This window comes from Poromitra crassiceps, assembly GCF_964638095.1.
Source record: "Poromitra crassiceps genome assembly, chromosome: 17".
NCBI lineage: Eukaryota > Metazoa > Chordata > Actinopteri > Beryciformes > Melamphaidae > Poromitra > Poromitra crassiceps.
Window position 1 is genome coordinate 18,953,975 of NC_139635.1, and position 19,150 is coordinate 18,973,124.

General features: G+C 44.9%; 1 protein-coding gene across 1 annotated transcript in view; it reads right to left on the minus strand.

Moving 5' to 3' along the window:
* The window catches only part of LOC310792234 (nuclear receptor coactivator 2-like), a 158,211-nt gene that overhangs the window by 43,164 nt on the left and 95,897 nt on the right, over positions 1–19,150 (minus strand). The window contains exons 8-11 of the mRNA XM_083653962.1: positions 18,735–18,875; positions 13,414–13,561; positions 2,094–2,373; positions 36–1,061 (exon numbers count right to left, since the gene is read on the minus strand). Coding sequence (XP_083510088.1) covers positions 36–1,061; positions 2,094–2,373; positions 13,414–13,561; positions 18,735–18,875 — 1,595 coding nt within the window. The remainder of the gene's footprint in view (positions 1–35; positions 1,062–2,093; positions 2,374–13,413; positions 13,562–18,734; positions 18,876–19,150) is intronic.

Consider the following 19,150-nt stretch of genomic DNA (forward strand, 5'->3'; position numbering starts at 1 on the left):
ACAACCGACTATAACGAGCGATCATAATAACTCACCTGGTCGGCCATGTCGAATCCAGCTTCATGTTTCTCTGTCTTAATGTTGGACATCTTCAAGCCGTCGGCAGGTTCCACCTTGATGCCTTTCTCCTGGACGCCGTTATCATCCTTATCCAGCAGGTAGCGGAGCAACGCGTTGTCCTTCTTTTTGGGGCTGCCCGGCTCATGTTTAGCGACCAGTTCACCCGGGGCGCCGGCCATGTTGTCCCCGGAGGCCGACTCCGGACCGATGGGGTCTTTTCCAGTGGCTTCGGCCGTTAGCTTGGCTAGCTCCACGGGCGAGGTGCTGTTCTGCAACAACCTGTGCAGGATCTTGTGTTTCTCCTTTAAAGAGCTGGAGTGGTGGCTGCTCTGCCCCATCCCTAAACCAGCCCCGGCCACGCCCCCGACTCCGCCCATGTGGTCCTTACAGTCGTGCTCGTCGTCCCCCGGGGTGCCCCCGTGTGGCGGGGAGGCGCCGGCGCGTTCGCACTTGTTGGTGAGGAGTTGGAGCAGCTTGGTGTGGCCTTTGCTGTGCGGCCTCCCGTTGCCCCCGAAACCTTCTGGGACGCCGTCGTTCGCCTCCCCCCGCTCCTCCCCCCGCTCCTCCCCCCGCTCCTCCCCCTCCTGGTTCTGGGACGACACCGAGTCTCGCCGCTCGCCGAAACGTCCAAATATGTCGACCTCCGAGCTAGCGTTGTTCTTGGCTAGCTGGCTAGCGTTGTTGCCGCTGTGGAGGGGGCTGCGGAGGGGGGCGCCCTCCCTGTCAGGTGACTGCCCTTCGGCGAGTCCCTGGGAAACCCCGTGGCCCTGGCTGAGGGCGTGCAGCGCGCTGAGGGAGCTGTTGCTGTACCCGTGGACACTCCCCGGTCCCGTGCTGCTGCACACTGAGGCGGGGGAGTGGAGGCCGCCCGCTGGGGAGTGGAGGCCGCCCGCTGGGGAGAAAGGGCCAGAGGGAGGAGGAGGGAGGCAGGGGCTGCTGCTGCTGCTGGTGCTGGCCACCATGCCGGGACTCTGCCGGTGGCGAGGAGACGCCACGGCACCCTGGACCTACGGGTGGGCGATAGGGCAAAATATCAATATCGCTGCTGTCGGGGCGGAAACCTTGCGTCTCCAAATTTGACCATTTTCTTTTTATTTCAGAAATGGATTTAGCGGGTACCCAAAAATAACCTGTGAAAGTTTCAGGTAGTTTGGACCAGCGAAAGATGTTATATTACCGGTTATTAATGTTGTTATTACTATTACACCTCATGTTAAAATGTGAATGTTTTTTCTCTCTTGTGAAAATTTTGATTTTTTTGGAGATACAAGGTTTCGGCCAGACGGCGACTCAGGAAGGGTCCCCATCCACCATCTTATCACGATTCCTTTTCATGTCATCCATTTCCTTTTCAAGACTATTTCGCGCGTTACTGAACAGTACAACACGTTACTGAACAGTACAACACGTTACTGAACAGTACAACACGTTACTGAACAGTACAACACGTTACTGAACAGTACAACACGGTACTGAACAGTACAACACGTTACTGAACAGTACAACACGTTACTGAACAGTACAACACGTTACTGAACAGTACAACACGGTACTGAACAGTACAACACGTTACTGAACAGTACAACACGTTACTGAACAGTACAACACGTTACTGAACAGTACAACACGTTACTGAACAGTACAACACGTTACTGAACAGTACAACACGTTACTGAACAGTACAACACGGTACTGAACAGTACAACACGTTACTGAACAGTACAACACGTTACTGAACAGTACAACACGTTACTGAACAGTACAACACGTTACTGAACAGTACAACACGTTACTGAACAGTACAAGACATTACTGAACAGTACAACACTAAGGGCTTGGAGATATGGACCAAAAATCCTATCTCAGTATTTTTATTTCAATTTAGAAAATGACATCAGACTTTACTGTAACGCAGCCTTAAGACAACACTTATGCCACGATATTATCACGATATTACGATATCCAAAATCTAAGATGATATCTAGTCTCATATCACAATATCGATATAATAACACCATATTGCCCAGCCGTACCTGGACCCCCGACGTGATGCTTGGGCTTCCCTGGGACAGCGGGCTACCCAGCTTGAGCGCGTGGCCGCTTCCCTGAGGCGTAGGCGCCCGGCCCGACGCGCCACCAGCGCACACCAAACCTCGCCCGTGGGGGTGGGGGGTGTTGCTGCTGACGGTGGCGTCAGGGGAGGGGGAGGGGCCAGCCGTGCCGGGGGGCGGGGTCACGGAGGACGCAGCGGACACTGGCTTGGCCACGGCCGGACCAGCTGTGTCTGGGCTCAGGCCGCACATGCTCTGCTCCCTGGAACAGAAAGAACATTTGTATTTGTCAATCAGAATTCAATGTTTGTCATCCAGCATTGGAATTAGATTAGATTCGATTAGATTTATTTCAAACAAAAACAAAACAAAAATAAAAATAAAAGAAATATAGGCAAGAAGTGCCAAACAATCATAGTCAATTGGAATTCACAGCATACAATAGACAGCAAATTCACAATCAATTTACATTTGTTTATCATGCCCGAAAAGGAGTAGGAAGAAGTTAATACTTATCAAGTCCTACCCCCTGTTTTATATCTATAGGCTTTATATGACACTATTATACTGTAATAACATGTTATACTACTGTATTAATATATACAGTAGTATCACAATAGTACTCCTGATTTCCGCCATTTAGATTTTTTTTTAATTATATTTTTACCGAAATCCAATTAAACCTATTAACCAATGAATTGTATATTACAGATATTAAAGGTGCTGTAAGTGATTCTGGAGGAGAGATTGAGTCCACACGGTTCTCATACCCAAGTAGCCAAATACAGTACTGACGCTTTGGGTTGGTGTTCTGGAGGGGATCACCAACCCAAAGCGTCAGTATTTGCCTACTTTGGAATGAGAACCGCATTGATTCAATCCTCTTTGAGCGAGTGGGAGAGCCATGTCAGTGACCAGACACTCTATATCATTGATTGAGAGAAAGAGATAGGCTTTAAACATGGCTGATCATAACAAGGCCTAAAGCCGGAGCAGAGAAAGAGATAGGCTTTAAACATGGCTATTAATTAATACACAGGACAAGATGTTACTATCCCTTGTGCCAAAATCCGAGGAAAAACACATTTAGAAGCCCAATCCAGAATAAAACAAGCTAACAGGCTAACAAACTAATAAACAAGACACAAATCACCAGTTACCTACCCTAGCCAACAGCAGTATGAAGCATGTCATTGGGGTTTTCAAGTGGGCACCTTCCTTCACCGACGTTTCGTTAAGTTAGGCCCACGACACCTCAAGAAGGCTTAACGGTGTAATCCAGCGTCCTGGAAACACCCCCCTCCATGCTACCACCGCACAACTGCATATTACCTCACTATCTAAGCCTAGCTATCCAGGTCGATTCGGTATGACATTCCTGACTACACCACCACTGTCAATGATTCAGCCCTGTTGATGCGGACCGTTAATCATGACCACCAACAAACAATCCCTAACTACACCACCACTGTCAATGATTCAGCCCTGTTGATGCGGACCGTTAATCATGACCAAGAAACAATCCCTAACTACACCACCACCGTCAATGATTCAGCCCTGTTGATGCGGACCGTTAATCATGACCAACAACAAACAATCCCTAACTACACCACCACTGTCAATGATTCAGCCCTGTTGATGCGGACCGTTAATCATGACCAACAACAAACAATCAATCTGACCTTAGCGAGCTCCCCAGCTAGCATGTTTCCTCCTTATCCACAGCCATTCACTTGCTCGTTCTGCTGCCTGAGACATGTTGCTAACCGCAAGTTTCAGGCTCCGTCCCCGAATGCCCAACTCAGTTAGTAAGGCAATAACGGACTTTGCCACAAAACCACGGCAGCCCACCTCTACAGGCCGCACTCGAGCCCTCCAACCTCGCTGCTCTGCCTCTGCTGCCATTTCAGCATACCTAGCTTTCTTGCGCTCATAAGCCTCCTCAACTCGATCTTCCCACGGGACTGTGAGTTCGATAAAATAAACTCTCTTCTCTACCTCAGACCACAGTAACAAGTCCGGACGTAGCCGGGTGCTAACTATATATGCTGGGATGACTAGCTGTTCATTCAAGTCAACCCTCATTTCCCAGGCTCCACCTACACTTAGCTGCCCTAACTTGTGCCTGACCTTAATTGGTCTAATCTTTTCTCCCTCACGTACAAATTTGATCTGTCTATTCTCTTTGCTAGCAACTAGAGAATTTACTTCTAGCCGCTTTTCCTCAACTGCAGCTGCCAAACATTTCAACACCTGGTTGTGACGCCAGGTGTATCGCCCCTGGGAGAGACTGACCTTACACCCTGACAGTATATGCCTCAATGTACATGCACTAGAACACAACGGGCAGGCACCATCCTCGCCCAACCACTGATTTAAGTTCTGGGGAGATGGCAGCACATCATAAGTAGCCCCTAGAATAAATCTAATTCTGCTGGCCTCCATGCTCCACAACTCTCTCCACTTCAACTTTCTCTTCTCTACACTCTCCCAGTTCACCCACTGTCCTTGCTTTGCCTGCGACACTGCCTTAGTACATCTTACTGCCTCCTCTTGCCTATGTACTTCTTCAACTACCATCTTCCTCTTTTCTATTACTGATGCCTTGTTCCACACAGGTTTCCCTATGCACAACCCTAAGCCTCCACGCCCATGCTGCACCTGACCTATGATATCCCTGTGTCTAAGAGCTGACTGTGCTTGCTGTACTGCCTCCTTTGGGTTCCACTTCCTCCCTGTTTTAACTGTGGGCGCTACACTCCTAACCACTGGATCCTTTGACTGAGTCAGAGTCATTTCCAGTCTAACCTTAGCACACTTGAACTCCTCTGTCAGGCTAGATAATGGCAATTCCAATATGCCTTTCCCATATAAGGCTACACTGCTTAGGCAGCGTGGGACTCCGAGCCATTTTCTAATGAATGAGTTAATCATCCTTTCTAGCTTTTCTACCTTTGAAAGGGGAACCTCATACACTGTCAGTGGCCACATCAACCGAGGCAACAATCCAAACTGCAAACACCACAACTTTAACTTTCCTGGGAGCCCTGACTTGTCTATACTTGAAATACCTTGAATCATTTCCTGCCTCACCTCCTCAAACTGTCCCTTATCACTGAGACTTGCATCATACCATCTTCCCAAACTCTTGACTGGTTTCTCTAACACTGTAGGCACCACCTCATCATTTATAACAAACTTCTTACCTACTACCCTCCCTTTAATGATTGAAATACTCCTGGACTTACTTGGCTTCACTTTCATTCTAGCCCACTGCAGATTACTATTTAACTTATCCAACAATCTGCTAGTACATGGAGCGGTTGACGTCATAGTCGTCATGTCATCCATGTATGCCCTAATTGGAGGGAGCCGCAGCCCTCCCTGCAGCCTTTCTCCACCCACTACCCATTTTGAAGCCCTAATAATGATCTCCATTGCCATGGTAAAAGCTAATGGGGAAATTGTACACCCTGCCATAATGCCTATCTCCAGCTGCTGCCAAGCTGTAGTGTACTCTGCTGTGGTAAAGCAGAGTTGAATATCTAAGAAGTAGGCTTTAACTAAGCTCTTTATACTACCTGGCACTCTAAAGAAATCAAAGGCCTCCCATAACAGACTATGCGGCACTGACCCGAAAGCATTAGCCAGGTCCAAGAATACTACATGCAGGTCTCTCTTCTCACGCCTAGCTGACTGGATTTGGTGCCAGATCATGCTGGTGTGCTCTAAGCACCCGGAGAAGCCGGGAATTCCAGCCTTTTGCACCGAAGTATCTATTAGCCTATTCTTTTCTAGATAACTAGACAGCCTCTGTGCCACAACCCTAAAGAAAACCTTCCCTTCAACATTAAGTAGACTGATAGGTCTAAACTGACTTATCTCTAACGAGTCCCTTTCTTTAGGAATGAAGATTCCCCCTGCTCTACGCCATGCCTTAGGAATAACCTGCTTCTTCCAGACTACCTTCATCAGCTTCCATAGAAACTGCAACACATCTGGAGCACTCTTATACAGCCGGTAGGGGACTCCATTAGGACCCGGGGCTGAAGAGGCCCTTGCACGTCTCACTACTTCTTGAACTTCTTTCCACCTTGGTGGGCTATCATCACACTGGCTCTCTATTTCACCAATAGGTGGAATATCAGCTGGGACTGTCATCTCTCTAAACCTTTCCCTATCTTTGTGAACCTCCTCCAAATATTCCTCAAGCTTCTGCTTAGGTACCATAAGGCTACCATTCTTTTCCTTACTAAACAATGACTTCACAAATCTAAATGGATCCTTATAGAATGCTATTCTAGCTCGCTCTTTCTTTTTCCTATTTTTCCTAATGCTCTCTGCTCTTCTTAAAACTGCCAACCGATCCCTCACATCTGACTGCAAGCAATCAATGCCTTCCTTCTCAACCTCTGTAGCTTTCCTCCACTGCCTCTTAAGCTGTCTTCTCTCCTGGATAAGTCTATCTATCTCTTGTTGGCGCCTAGATTTAACTACCTCACCCTCTAGTTTCTTCCTTTTCTCAAAGACGCCAAACCTTTCCTTACCATAATCATAAATACAATCTCCCATTTTCTCCAACTTACTCTCAGCAGTTCCTTTAAGCTTCTCTAACATCCTAACCAAATCACTATTGATATCTTCCCACTTCCTACTTTCCGCTGCACCTGGCCACTTAACTCTAGGCTTCTGACCGCTAATCTTCTCCCTTTTTGGCTGGCTGGCCTCTCTGCTTTGCTCGGTGCTAGGACCTGCCTCAACATCAGGGGTGCTGATGTCCTGCGAGCTGTGGGTTACTTCCTGTCGCTGGACTTCACCCGACTGACTTGATAAACTTCTTAAGAAATAATTATCAATGCGGGGTCCCTGTGTTCCCTCTACCAAGCACCTCTTCCTGCCTTGATGGATTCTAAGGCCCCTCAAAGTTGTTACCTTCTGCCAGCCACACAAGCAAACCTGACGCTTCTTTCCATCTACATCTGAACTAGTGGCTTCCACTGACATGTTTTCCCTACTCATAGTCAAGTCCGTTCCAGAGTCAATAACCGTGTCAACCATAGGTGAGTCATCTTCCGCCCCCGCTCTCGCAGACTCTAGGGGTGTTTTTTCATAATTCTGTTTCGTAGCAAGTTTGGGTGTAACCAATGGCCTATTGGCCTTGGCTACTGCCACAATGAGCAGCTAACCCATTGCAGCCCCGGTGGGGTCTAATCCCTCCTGTCAGCTGTCTTTCCATGCTGTCACTAGGTCTTTCCCTAGTTGTCAGCTGCACTATTCACAACAGTCACTAGCCTAAGCTAGCTTTAGTATTAATTAATACACAGGACAAGATGTTACTATCCCTTGTGCCAAAATCCGAGGAAAAACACATTTAGAAGCCCAATCCAGAATAAAACAAGCTAACAGGCTAACAAACTAATAAACAAGACACAAATCACCAGTTACCTACCCTAGCCAACAGCAGTATGAAGCATGTCATTGGGGTTTTCAAGTGGGCACCTTCCTTCACCGACGTTTCGTTAAGTTAGGCCCACGACACCTCAAGAAGGCTTAACGGTGTAATCCAGCGTCCTGGAAACACCCCCCTCCATGCTACCACCGCACAACTGCATATTACCTCACTATCTAAGCCTAGCTATCCAGGTCGATTCGGTATGACATTCCTGACTACACCACCACTGTCAATGATTCAGCCCTGTTGATGCGGACCGTTAATCATGACCACCAACAAACAATCCCTAACTACACCACCACTGTCAATGATTCAGCCCTGTTGATGCGGACCGTTAATCATGACCAAGAAACAATCCCTAACTACACCACCACCGTCAATGATTCAGCCCTGTTGATGCGGACCGTTAATCATGACCAACAACAAACAATCCCTAACTACACCACCACTGTCAATGATTCAGCCCTGTTGATGCGGACCGTTAATCATGACCAACAACAAACAATCAATCTGACCTTAGCGAGCTCCCCAGCTAGCATGTTTCCTCCTTATCCACAGCCATTCACTTGCTCGTTCTGCTGCCTGAGACATGTTGCTAACCGCAAGTTTCAGGCTCCGTCCCCGAATGCCCAACTCAGTTAGTAAGGCAATAACGGACTTTGCCACAAAACCACGGCAGCCCACCTCTACAGGCCGCACTCGAGCCCTCCAACCTCGCTGCTCTGCCTCTGCTGCCATTTCAGCATACCTAGCTTTCTTGCGCTCATAAGCCTCCTCAACTCGATCTTCCCACGGGACTGTGAGTTCGATAAAATAAACTCTCTTCTCTACCTCAGACCACAGTAACAAGTCCGGACGTAGCCGGGTGCTAACTATATATGCTGGGATGACTAGCTGTTCATTCAAGTCAACCCTCATTTCCCAGGCTCCACCTACACTTAGCTGCCCTAACTTGTGCCTGACCTTAATTGGTCTAATCTTTTCTCCCTCACGTACAAATTTGATCTGTCTATTCTCTTTGCTAGCAACTAGAGAATTTACTTCTAGCCGCTTTTCCTCAACTGCAGCTGCCAAACATTTCAACACCTGGTTGTGACGCCAGGTGTATCGCCCCTGGGAGAGACTGACCTTACACCCTGACAGTATATGCCTCAATGTACATGCACTAGAACACAACGGGCAGGCACCATCCTCGCCCAACCACTGATTTAAGTTCTGGGGAGATGGCAGCACATCATAAGTAGCCCCTAGAATAAATCTAATTCTGCTGGCCTCCATGCTCCACAACTCTCTCCACTTCAACTTTCTCTTCTCTACACTCTCCCAGTTCACCCACTGTCCTTGCTTTGCCTGCGACACTGCCTTAGTACATCTTACTGCCTCCTCTTGCCTATGTACTTCTTCAACTACCATCTTCCTCTTTTCTATTACTGATGCCTTGTTCCACACAGGTTTCCCTATGCACAACCCTAAGCCTCCACGCCCATGCTGCACCTGACCTATGATATCCCTGTGTCTAAGAGCTGACTGTGCTTGCTGTACTGCCTCCTTTGGGTTCCACTTCCTCCCTGTTTTAACTGTGGGCGCTACACTCCTAACCACTGGATCCTTTGACTGAGTCAGAGTCATTTCCAGTCTAACCTTAGCACACTTGAACTCCTCTGTCAGGCTAGATAATGGCAATTCCAATATGCCTTTCCCATATAAGGCTACACTGCTTAGGCAGCGTGGGACTCCGAGCCATTTTCTAATGAATGAGTTAATCATCCTTTCTAGCTTTTCTACCTTTGAAAGGGGAACCTCATACACTGTCAGTGGCCACATCAACCGAGGCAACAATCCAAACTGCAAACACCACAACTTTAACTTTCCTGGGAGCCCTGACTTGTCTATACTTGAAATACCTTGAATCATTTCCTGCCTCACCTCCTCAAACTGTCCCTTATCACTGAGACTTGCATCATACCATCTTCCCAAACTCTTGACTGGTTTCTCTAACACTGTAGGCACCACCTCATCATTTATAACAAACTTCTTACCTACTACCCTCCCTTTAATGATTGAAATACTCCTGGACTTACTTGGCTTCACTTTCATTCTAGCCCACTGCAGATTACTATTTAACTTATCCAACAATCTGCTAGTACATGGAGCGGTTGACGTCATAGTCGTCATGTCATCCATGTATGCCCTAATTGGAGGGAGCCGCAGCCCTCCCTGCAGCCTTTCTCCACCCACTACCCATTTTGAAGCCCTAATAATGATCTCCATTGCCATGGTAAAAGCTAATGGGGAAATTGTACACCCTGCCATAATGCCTATCTCCAGCTGCTGCCAAGCTGTAGTGTACTCTGCTGTGGTAAAGCAGAGTTGAATATCTAAGAAGTAGGCTTTAACTAAGCTCTTTATACTACCTGGCACTCTAAAGAAATCAAAGGCCTCCCATAACAGACTATGCGGCACTGACCCGAAAGCATTAGCCAGGTCCAAGAATACTACATGCAGGTCTCTCTTCTCACGCCTAGCTGACTGGATTTGGTGCCAGATCATGCTGGTGTGCTCTAAGCACCCGGAGAAGCCGGGAATTCCAGCCTTTTGCACCGAAGTATCTATTAGCCTATTCTTTTCTAGATAACTAGACAGCCTCTGTGCCACAACACTAAAGAAAACCTTCCCTTCAACATTAAGTAGACTGATAGGTCTAAACTGACTTATCTCTAACGAGTCCCTTTCTTTAGGAATGAAGATTCCCCCTGCTCTACGCCATGCCTTAGGAATAACCTGCTTCTTCCAGACTACCTTCATCAGCTTCCATAGAAACTGCAACACATCTGGAGCACTCTTATACAGCCGGTAGGGGACTCCATTAGGACCCGGGGCTGAAGAGGCCCTTGCACGTCTCACTACTTCTTGAACTTCTTTCCACCTTGGTGGGCTATCATCACACTGGCTCTCTATTTCACCAATAGGTGGAATATCAGCTGGGACTGTCATCTCTCTAAACCTTTCCCTATCTTTGTGAACCTCCTCCAAATATTCCTCAAGCTTCTGCTTAGGTACCATAAGGCTACCATTCTTTTCCTTACTAAACAATGACTTCACAAATCTAAATGGATCCTTATAGAATGCTATTCTAGCTCGCTCTTTCTTTTTCCTATTTTTCCTAATGCTGATCATAACAAGGCCTAAAGCCGGAGCAGAGAAAGAGACAGGCTTTAAACATGGCTGATCATAACAAGGCCTAAAGTCGGAGCAGAGAAAGAGATAGGATTTAAACATGGCTGATCATAACAAAGGCCTAAAGCCGGAGCAGAGAAAGAGATAGGATTTAAACATGGCTGATCATAACAAAGGCCTAAAGCCGGAGCAGAGAAAGAGACAGGCTTTAAACATGGCTGATCATAACAAAGGCCTAAAGCCGGAGCAGAGAAAGAGATAGGATTTAAACATGGCTGATCATAACAAAGGCCTAAAGCCGGAGCAGAGAAAGAGACAGGCTTTAAACATGGCTGATCATAACAAAGGCCTAAAGCCGGAGCAGAGAAAGAGATAGGATTTAAACATGGCTGATCATAACAAGGCCTAAAGCCGGAGCAGAGAAAGAGATAGGATTTAAACATGGCTGATCATAACAAAGGCCTAAAGCCGGAGCAGAGAAAGAGACAGGCTTTAAACATGGCTGATCATAACAAAGGCCTAAAGCCGGAGCAGAGAAAGAGACAGGCTTTAAACATGGCTGATCGGCTTCAGGCTCACACAAAACACACAATGCTCTCATTGTGACGAACGCTGGAGCCACAATTTTCAATGTGAAACTTGTGTAAGTACAGGCCAAGTTCACGCGTTGATCCCCGAATGCTCCGGGTAACAGTCCTGCTATTGTTTTCTGACCGCTGTCCAATTCCCGACCCGGGACGGTCGTACTGTACCAACGGTTGGACGTCTGTTGGGTCACGGCTGGTCCCAGTGGTGGGAGGGAGGAACGGAGTGCTGCAGACCAGACTGCTGGTACTGGTGTCAGTTTTGGTCGACACATTATGGCCACGGTTCAGAATAAGAAGCTCTTTGTTCCTAATCCATATTACAGTATATTACAGTATCCCCCTCTTTGTCTAAATCTATGTCCAAACACTGTGAGAGGACATGTGACAGACACACAAGATGAAATACAATGCAACAAAATATCCATTTGAGCTATTTAGTCTCATATTCTCTCTTAAAATCTTGTAAAATTCAATTTTGTTCCTCAATATTTTATTTTTCAATTTTCAGAACATAAGAACAAACAAGAACAACAAATAAGCATTTTTTTTTGCGCATACAATCCCACACAAGGAGTCCATGGGGAATCAGTTCTCTAACCTGGTCCAGGTAGGACATAAACGGATCCCAGATAGTTTCAAACCTCCCAAGTGAGTTGGACCTCATGAACCTAAGTCTTTCCATGCGCACAACCGAAATCATGTCCGGCGTCAGCCACAGCTGAAAGGAAGGTGGAGAGGGGGACTTCCACTCCTTCAGAATGAGTCTCTTGGCACCCGTCGTCCCCTGTGTCAAATACTGCTGCACAGCCGTAGGAAGGGGAAGAGAGGATATGCCACTTGTTTTCTAATGCAGTTATATTGAATAATTCGAATCATTTTCTATAAATAGAATCTATAAATAGATGGCACGTCTTAAAACAAGGCAAATCACTCCTATCACGTAAATGACGCTTCAATGTTGATTTGCAGTTGAAGTTGAAGTTGATTTGCGGAGGGAATTTGGGGAATAATCTCAGAGGAAATTAGGGGAATAATCTCACCCCACTGACAGATTTAAATAATCTCACCCATTGACAGATTTTGTTAAGCAGTTTTGTATTTCACACCTAGATCTTTTGACGTAGATCTTTTGGAGCGAGGAGTCAAATTCTTCTCTTGTTTTCTTACCTCCGTGATCATGAGTTTTCTGCAGTGCTGCAACACTGCACGGTTACTACGGTGTGTGTTTGGCTGCTAAACTAAAGTCAAAACTGCTCCACCAATTGAAGATCTGCTCAAAGATAGTAGTAGGTCAACCACTTGGAAAACTATGAATGAGCCGACCATAATAACATGCTAAGGTGACGACCTCTGACCCCCACCACACCCTGAACAGTGAAGACATTTTGTTACCTTCAAACCGGAGATTTGGGGTTCCACGTTTTAGCAGGATTAGACGGATGCACTCTTTTGTGCATCAGTCAATCCTAAAACTAAAGCTTAATCCCAGATCAAGTATGTTAAATGTTGTCTTCTGTGATTGTCTTGTCATGTCTGAATGTATTCATCTTCATGTTGTCTTCTGTGATTGTCTTGTCATGTCTGAATGCATGCATCTTTATGCCCTGTCTTGATGTCTGTCTTTTTTGTGATGTTGTAAATGCAGCTGCTGTGTGTGATGCAAGAAACATTTCAGACTTGTTCTGACAATAAAGTATGATCGCATCGCATCGTAACTTTAAGACTCAAAAATGTAAGATGGATATTTTTGCAGCGCAGACAGAGACAGAGACAGAGACAGAGACAAAGACAGAGACAGAGACAAAGACAAAGACAAAGACAGAGACAGAGAAAGAGACACAGACAGAGACAGAGACAGAGACAGAGACAGAGACAAAGACAGAGACAGAGACAAAGACAGAGACAGAGAAAGAGACACAGACAGAGACAGAGACAGAGACAAAGACAAAGACAGAGACAGAGACAGAGACAGAGACAAAGACAGAGACAGAGACAAAGACAGAGACAGAGACAAAGACAAAGACAGAGACAGAGACAGAGAAAGAGACACAGACAGAGACAGAGACAGAGACAGAGACACCCGTACCTCTGCAGGATGTGCAGGGACATGTAGAGCTGCGGCTCGTTGGTGGCCGCGGATCGGACAAGCTTGCTTTTGGTGTGAGCCGAGACGATGGTCCCGTCCGACAGGGAGAAACGGTACAGAGGGCTGAACGCATGTCCCTGCCTCATCACTGCAAAGACACAGAAAAGAAACAAACTAAAGTTACACCATGTCCCTGCCTCAACACTGCAAAGACACAGAAAAGAAACAAACTAAAGTTACACCATGTCCCTGCCTCAACACTGCAAAGACACAGAAAAGAAACATACTAAAGTTACACCATGTCCCTGTCTCATCACTGCAAAGACACAGAAAAGAAACAAACTAAAGTTACACCATGTCCCTGCCTCATCACTACAAAGACACAGAAAAGAAACATACTAAAGTTACACCATGTCCCTGCCTCAACACTGCAAAGACACAGAAAAGAAACAAACTAAAGTTACACCATGTCCCTGCCTCATCACTACAAAGACACAGAAAATAAACAAACTAAAGTTACACCATGTCCCTGCCTCATCACTGCAAAGACACAGAAAAGAAACAAACTAAAGTTACACCATGTCCCTGCCTCATCACTACAAAGACACAGAAAAGAAACAAACTAAAGTTACACCATGTCCCTGCCTCATCACTGCAAAGACACAGAAAATAAACAAACTAAAGTTACACCATGTCCCTGCCTCAACACTGCAAAGACACAGAAAAGAAACAAACTAAAGTTACACCATGTCCCTGCCTCATCACTACAAAGACACAGAAAAGAAACAAACTAAAGTTACACCATGTCCCTGCCTCAACACTGCAAAGACACAGAAAAGAAACAAACTAAAGTTACACCATGTCCCTGCCTCATCACTACAAAGACACAGAAAATAAACAAACTAAAGTTACACCATGTCCCTGCCTCATCACTGCAAAGACACAGAAAATAAACAAACTAAAGTTACACCATGTCCCTGCCTCAACACTGCAAAGACACAGAAAATAAACAAACTAAAGTTACACCATGTCCCTGCCTCATCACTGCAAAGACACAGAAAATAAACAAACTAAAGTTACACCATGTCCCTGCCTCATCACTACAAAGACACAGAAAAGAAACATACTAAAGTTACACCATGTCCCTGCCTCAACACTGCAAAGACACAGAAAAGAAACATACTAAAGTTACACCATGTCCCTGCCTCAACACTGCAAAGACACAGAAAATAAACAAACTAAAGTTACACCATGTCCCTGCCTCAACACTGCAAAGACACAGAAAAGAAACAAACTAAAGTTACACCATGTCCCTGTCTCAACACTGCAAAGACACAGAAAAGAAACAAACTAAAGTTACACCATGTCCCTGCCTCAACACTGCAAAGACACAGAAAAGAAACATACTAAAGTTACACCATGTCCCTGCCTCAACACTGCAAAGACACAGAAAATAAACAAACTAAAGTTACACCATGTCCCTGCCTCAACACTGCAAAGACACAGAAAAGAAACAAACTAAAGTTACACCATGTCCCTGTCTCAACACTGCAAAGACACAGAAAAGAAACAAACTAAAGTTACACCATGTCTCTGCCTCAACACTGCAAAGACACAGAAAAGAAACAAACTAAAGTTACACCATGTCCCTGTCTCAACACTGCAAAGACACAGAAAATAAACAAACTAAAGTTACACCATGTCCCTGCCTCATCACTGCAAAGACACAGAAAAGAAACAAACTAAAGTTACACCATGTCCCTGCCTCATCACTGCAAAGACACAGAAAAGAAACAAACTAAAGTTACACCATGTCCCTGCCTCAACACTGCAAAGACACAGAAAAGAAACAAACTAAAGTTACACCATGTCCCTGCCTCAACACTGCAAAGACACAGAAAATATACTAACAAAAGTTACAACATGTCCCTGTCTCAACACTGCAAAGACACAGAAAATATACTAACAAAAGTTACAACATGTCCCTGCCTCATCACTGCAAAGACACAGAAAAGAAACAAACTAAAGTTACACCATGTCCCTGCCTCAACACTGCAAAGACACAGAAAATATACTAACAAAAGTTACAACATGTCCCTGCCTCATCACTGCAAAGACACAGAAAAGAAACAAACTAAAGTTACACCATGTCCCTGCCTCAACACTGCAAAGACACAGAAAAGAAACAAACTAAAGTTACACCATGTCCCTGCCTCAACACTGCAAAGACACAGAAAATATACTAACAAAAGTTACAACATGTCCCTGCCTCATCACTGCAAAGACACAGAAAAGAAACAAACTAAAGTTACACCATGTCCCTGCCTCAACACTGCAAAGACACAGAAAATATACTAACAAAAGTTACAACATGTCCCTGCCTCATCACTGCAAAGACACAGAAAAGAAACAAACTAAAGTTACACCATGTCCCTGCCTCAACACTGCAAAGACACAGAAAAGAAACAAACTAAAGTTACACCATGTCCCTGCCTCATCACTGCAAAGACACAGAAAATATACTAACAAAAGTTACAACATGTCCCTGTCTCAACACTGCAAAGACACAGAAAATATACTAACAAAAGTTACAACATGTCCCTGTCTCAACACTGCAAAGACACAGAAAATATACTAACAAAAGTTACAACATGTCCCTGCCTCATCACTGCAAAGACACAGAAAAGAAACAAACTAAAGTTACACCATGTCCCTGCCTCAACACTGCAAAGACACAGAAAATATACTAACAAAAGTTACAACATGTCCCTGCCTCATCACTGCAAAGACACAGAAAAGAAACAAACTAAAGTTACACCATGTCCCTGCCTCAACACTGCAAAGACACAGAAAAGAAACAAACTAAAGTTACACCATGTCCCTGCCTCAACACTGCAAAGACACAGAAAATATACTAACAAAAGTTACAACATGTCCCTGCCTCATCACTGCAAAGACACAGAAAAGAAACAAACTAAAGTTACACCATGTCCCTGCCTCAACACTGCAAAGACACAGAAAATATACTAACAAAAGTTACAACATGTCCCTGCCTCATCACTGCAAAGACACAGAAAAGAAACAAACTAAAGTTACACCATGTCCCTGCCTCAACACTGCAAAGACACAGAAAAGAAACAAACTAAAGTTACACCATGTCCCTGCCTCAACACTGCAAAGACACAGAAAATATACTAACAAAAGTTACAACATGTCCCTGCCTCATCACTGCAAAGACACAGAAAAGAAACAAACTAAAGTTACACCATGTCCCTGCCTCAACACTGCAAAGACACAGAAAATATACTAACAAAAGTTACAACATGTCCCTGCCTCATCACTGCAAAGACACAGAAAAGAAACAAACTAAAGTTACACCATGTCCCTGCCTCAACACTGCAAAGACACAGAAAAGAAACAAACTAAAGTTACACCATGTCCCTGCCTCATCACTGCAAAGACACAGAAAATATACTAACAAAAGTTACAACATGTCCCTGTCTCAACACTGCAAAGACACAGAAAATATACTAACAAAAGTTACAACATGTCCCTGTCTCAACACTGCAAAGACACAGAAAATATACTAACAAAAGTTACAACATGTCCCTGCCTCATCACTGCAAAGACACAGAAAAGAAACAAACTAAAGTTACACCATGTCCCTGCCTCAACACTGCAAAGACACAGAAAATATACTAACAAAAGTTACAACATGTCCCTGCCTCATCACTGCAAAGACACAGAAAAGAAACAAACTAAAGTTACACCATGTCCCTGCCTCAACACTGCAAAGACACAGAAAAGAAACAAACTAAAGTTACACCATGTCCCTGCCTCAACACTGCAAAGACACAGAAAATATACTAACAAAAGTTACAACATGTCCCTGCCTCATCACTGCAAAGACACAGAAAAGAAACAAACTAAAGTTACACCATGTCCCTGCCTCAACACTGCAAAGACACAGAAAATATACTAACAAAAGTTACAACATGTCCCTGCCTCATCACTGCAAAGACACAGAAAAGAAACAAACTAAAGTTACACCATGTCCCTGCCTCAACACTGCAAAGACACAGAAAAGAAACAAACTAAAGTTACACCATGTCCCTGCCTCATCACTGCAAAGACACAGAAAAGAAACAAACTAAAGTTACACCATGTCCCTGCCTCAACACTGCAAAGACACAGAAAAGAAACAAACTAAAGTTACACCATGTCCCTGCCTCAACACTGCAAAGACACAGAAAAGAAACAAACTAAAGTTACACCATGTCCCTGCCTCAACACTGCAAAGACACAGAAAAGAAACAAACTAAAGTTACACCATGTCCCTGCCTCAACACTACAAAGACACAGAAATGAAACAACCTAAAGTTACACTTCCCAAGAATAAAACCCCAAACAGAGAAAGTGATGGAGTTATACCTGTAGATCAGGGGTTTTCAATCATTTGCCATCAAGGTCCAACAGTTTGCAGTTTGGTTGGAAGGAAAACGTGCAGACTATTGAATCATGGAGGCACATCATTGAAGACAAATGAGCTAGAAAGAAAGTGTAGTTATGTCACTATAACTCAAGTCTCCAGTGTTTGACTCCGGGTTGAGTCCCCATTACCTGAGTCCGAGTCCGGAGTTACTGAACACGAGGGTGAATCCACGTGAAGGTGGAAAACACGTGTCTGCCCTCGCACAAAGTTGAATAATGTCACAGTATGAATATGAGTATCAATAGCTTATGCCAAATTATTAGGGCCTATTACAAAAAAAACAGTCTTTATCAATTAAAAATTCTTCGTTTCCAACTTCCGAGTCCGAATGCTTGAATGATCGAGTCAAAGTCTGAGTCATCAGTGCTCAAGTCCTTAAAATGAATCCAAAATGAGGACTCGAGTACTCCAACACTGGACATAAAATATATCATTCTTCCTACAGTCAAACAGAAAATAAACAGTAATTGTGAAGGAAAGTTAGAGATGAACATAGTTCAATTCGAACAATTACAGAAAGAATTTATGTTATTTCAAAATTGCAACACATATCATATTCATCCCACCATGCCATCAACATTTTGCACCATATTCTCAATATGGTGCAAAGCGTTGGCAGGGTGAGATGAATGCATTGTCCATCCCTATCCTATCATTGTATCCTCAAAGAAACGGTCATGTTTTTAAATGTCCTTAGAAGGAGCACCATCTTTTTCTTCGTTTTGTTGACACTTTGCACCATTTTTGTAGCACTGTTTTTCTCCTCTGTTGCAGTTAAGCCTGGTATTATTTGTAGATTGTGAGGTGAGGTCCAGGTCGTCGCGCTCACCGTCTTGCTGGTGTTTCTTGGCGAAGGAATCCTCCCCATCGTTCTGCAGGTGGAACCTCTGGATGCAGCGTCGCACCATGTCCTCCCAGCCTGGCCTCATGGAGGCCCGCAGCAGACTGGTGTCCAACGACGTGATCTTACCTGGTCAGGGCAGATGTTTAAAAGGTTATTGCCATGCTTGAGATGTTTACGGAGTGGCAGGGTGGCGTATTGAGGAGAGCCCCGTGATGCGTCTCGAAAAGCATCCATTTTCATTTTGAATTGTAGACTAAAATGAAGTTTAAATTGAATACTAGAATCACACAATGACAAAAGAAAACTTCGGTATGGCTCCGGTACGGCTGCGAACAGACCCACACTCATGTAGTCTGTCAGACCTATGCGGGATCCGACAAACATAGAACAGGTGCGTAACT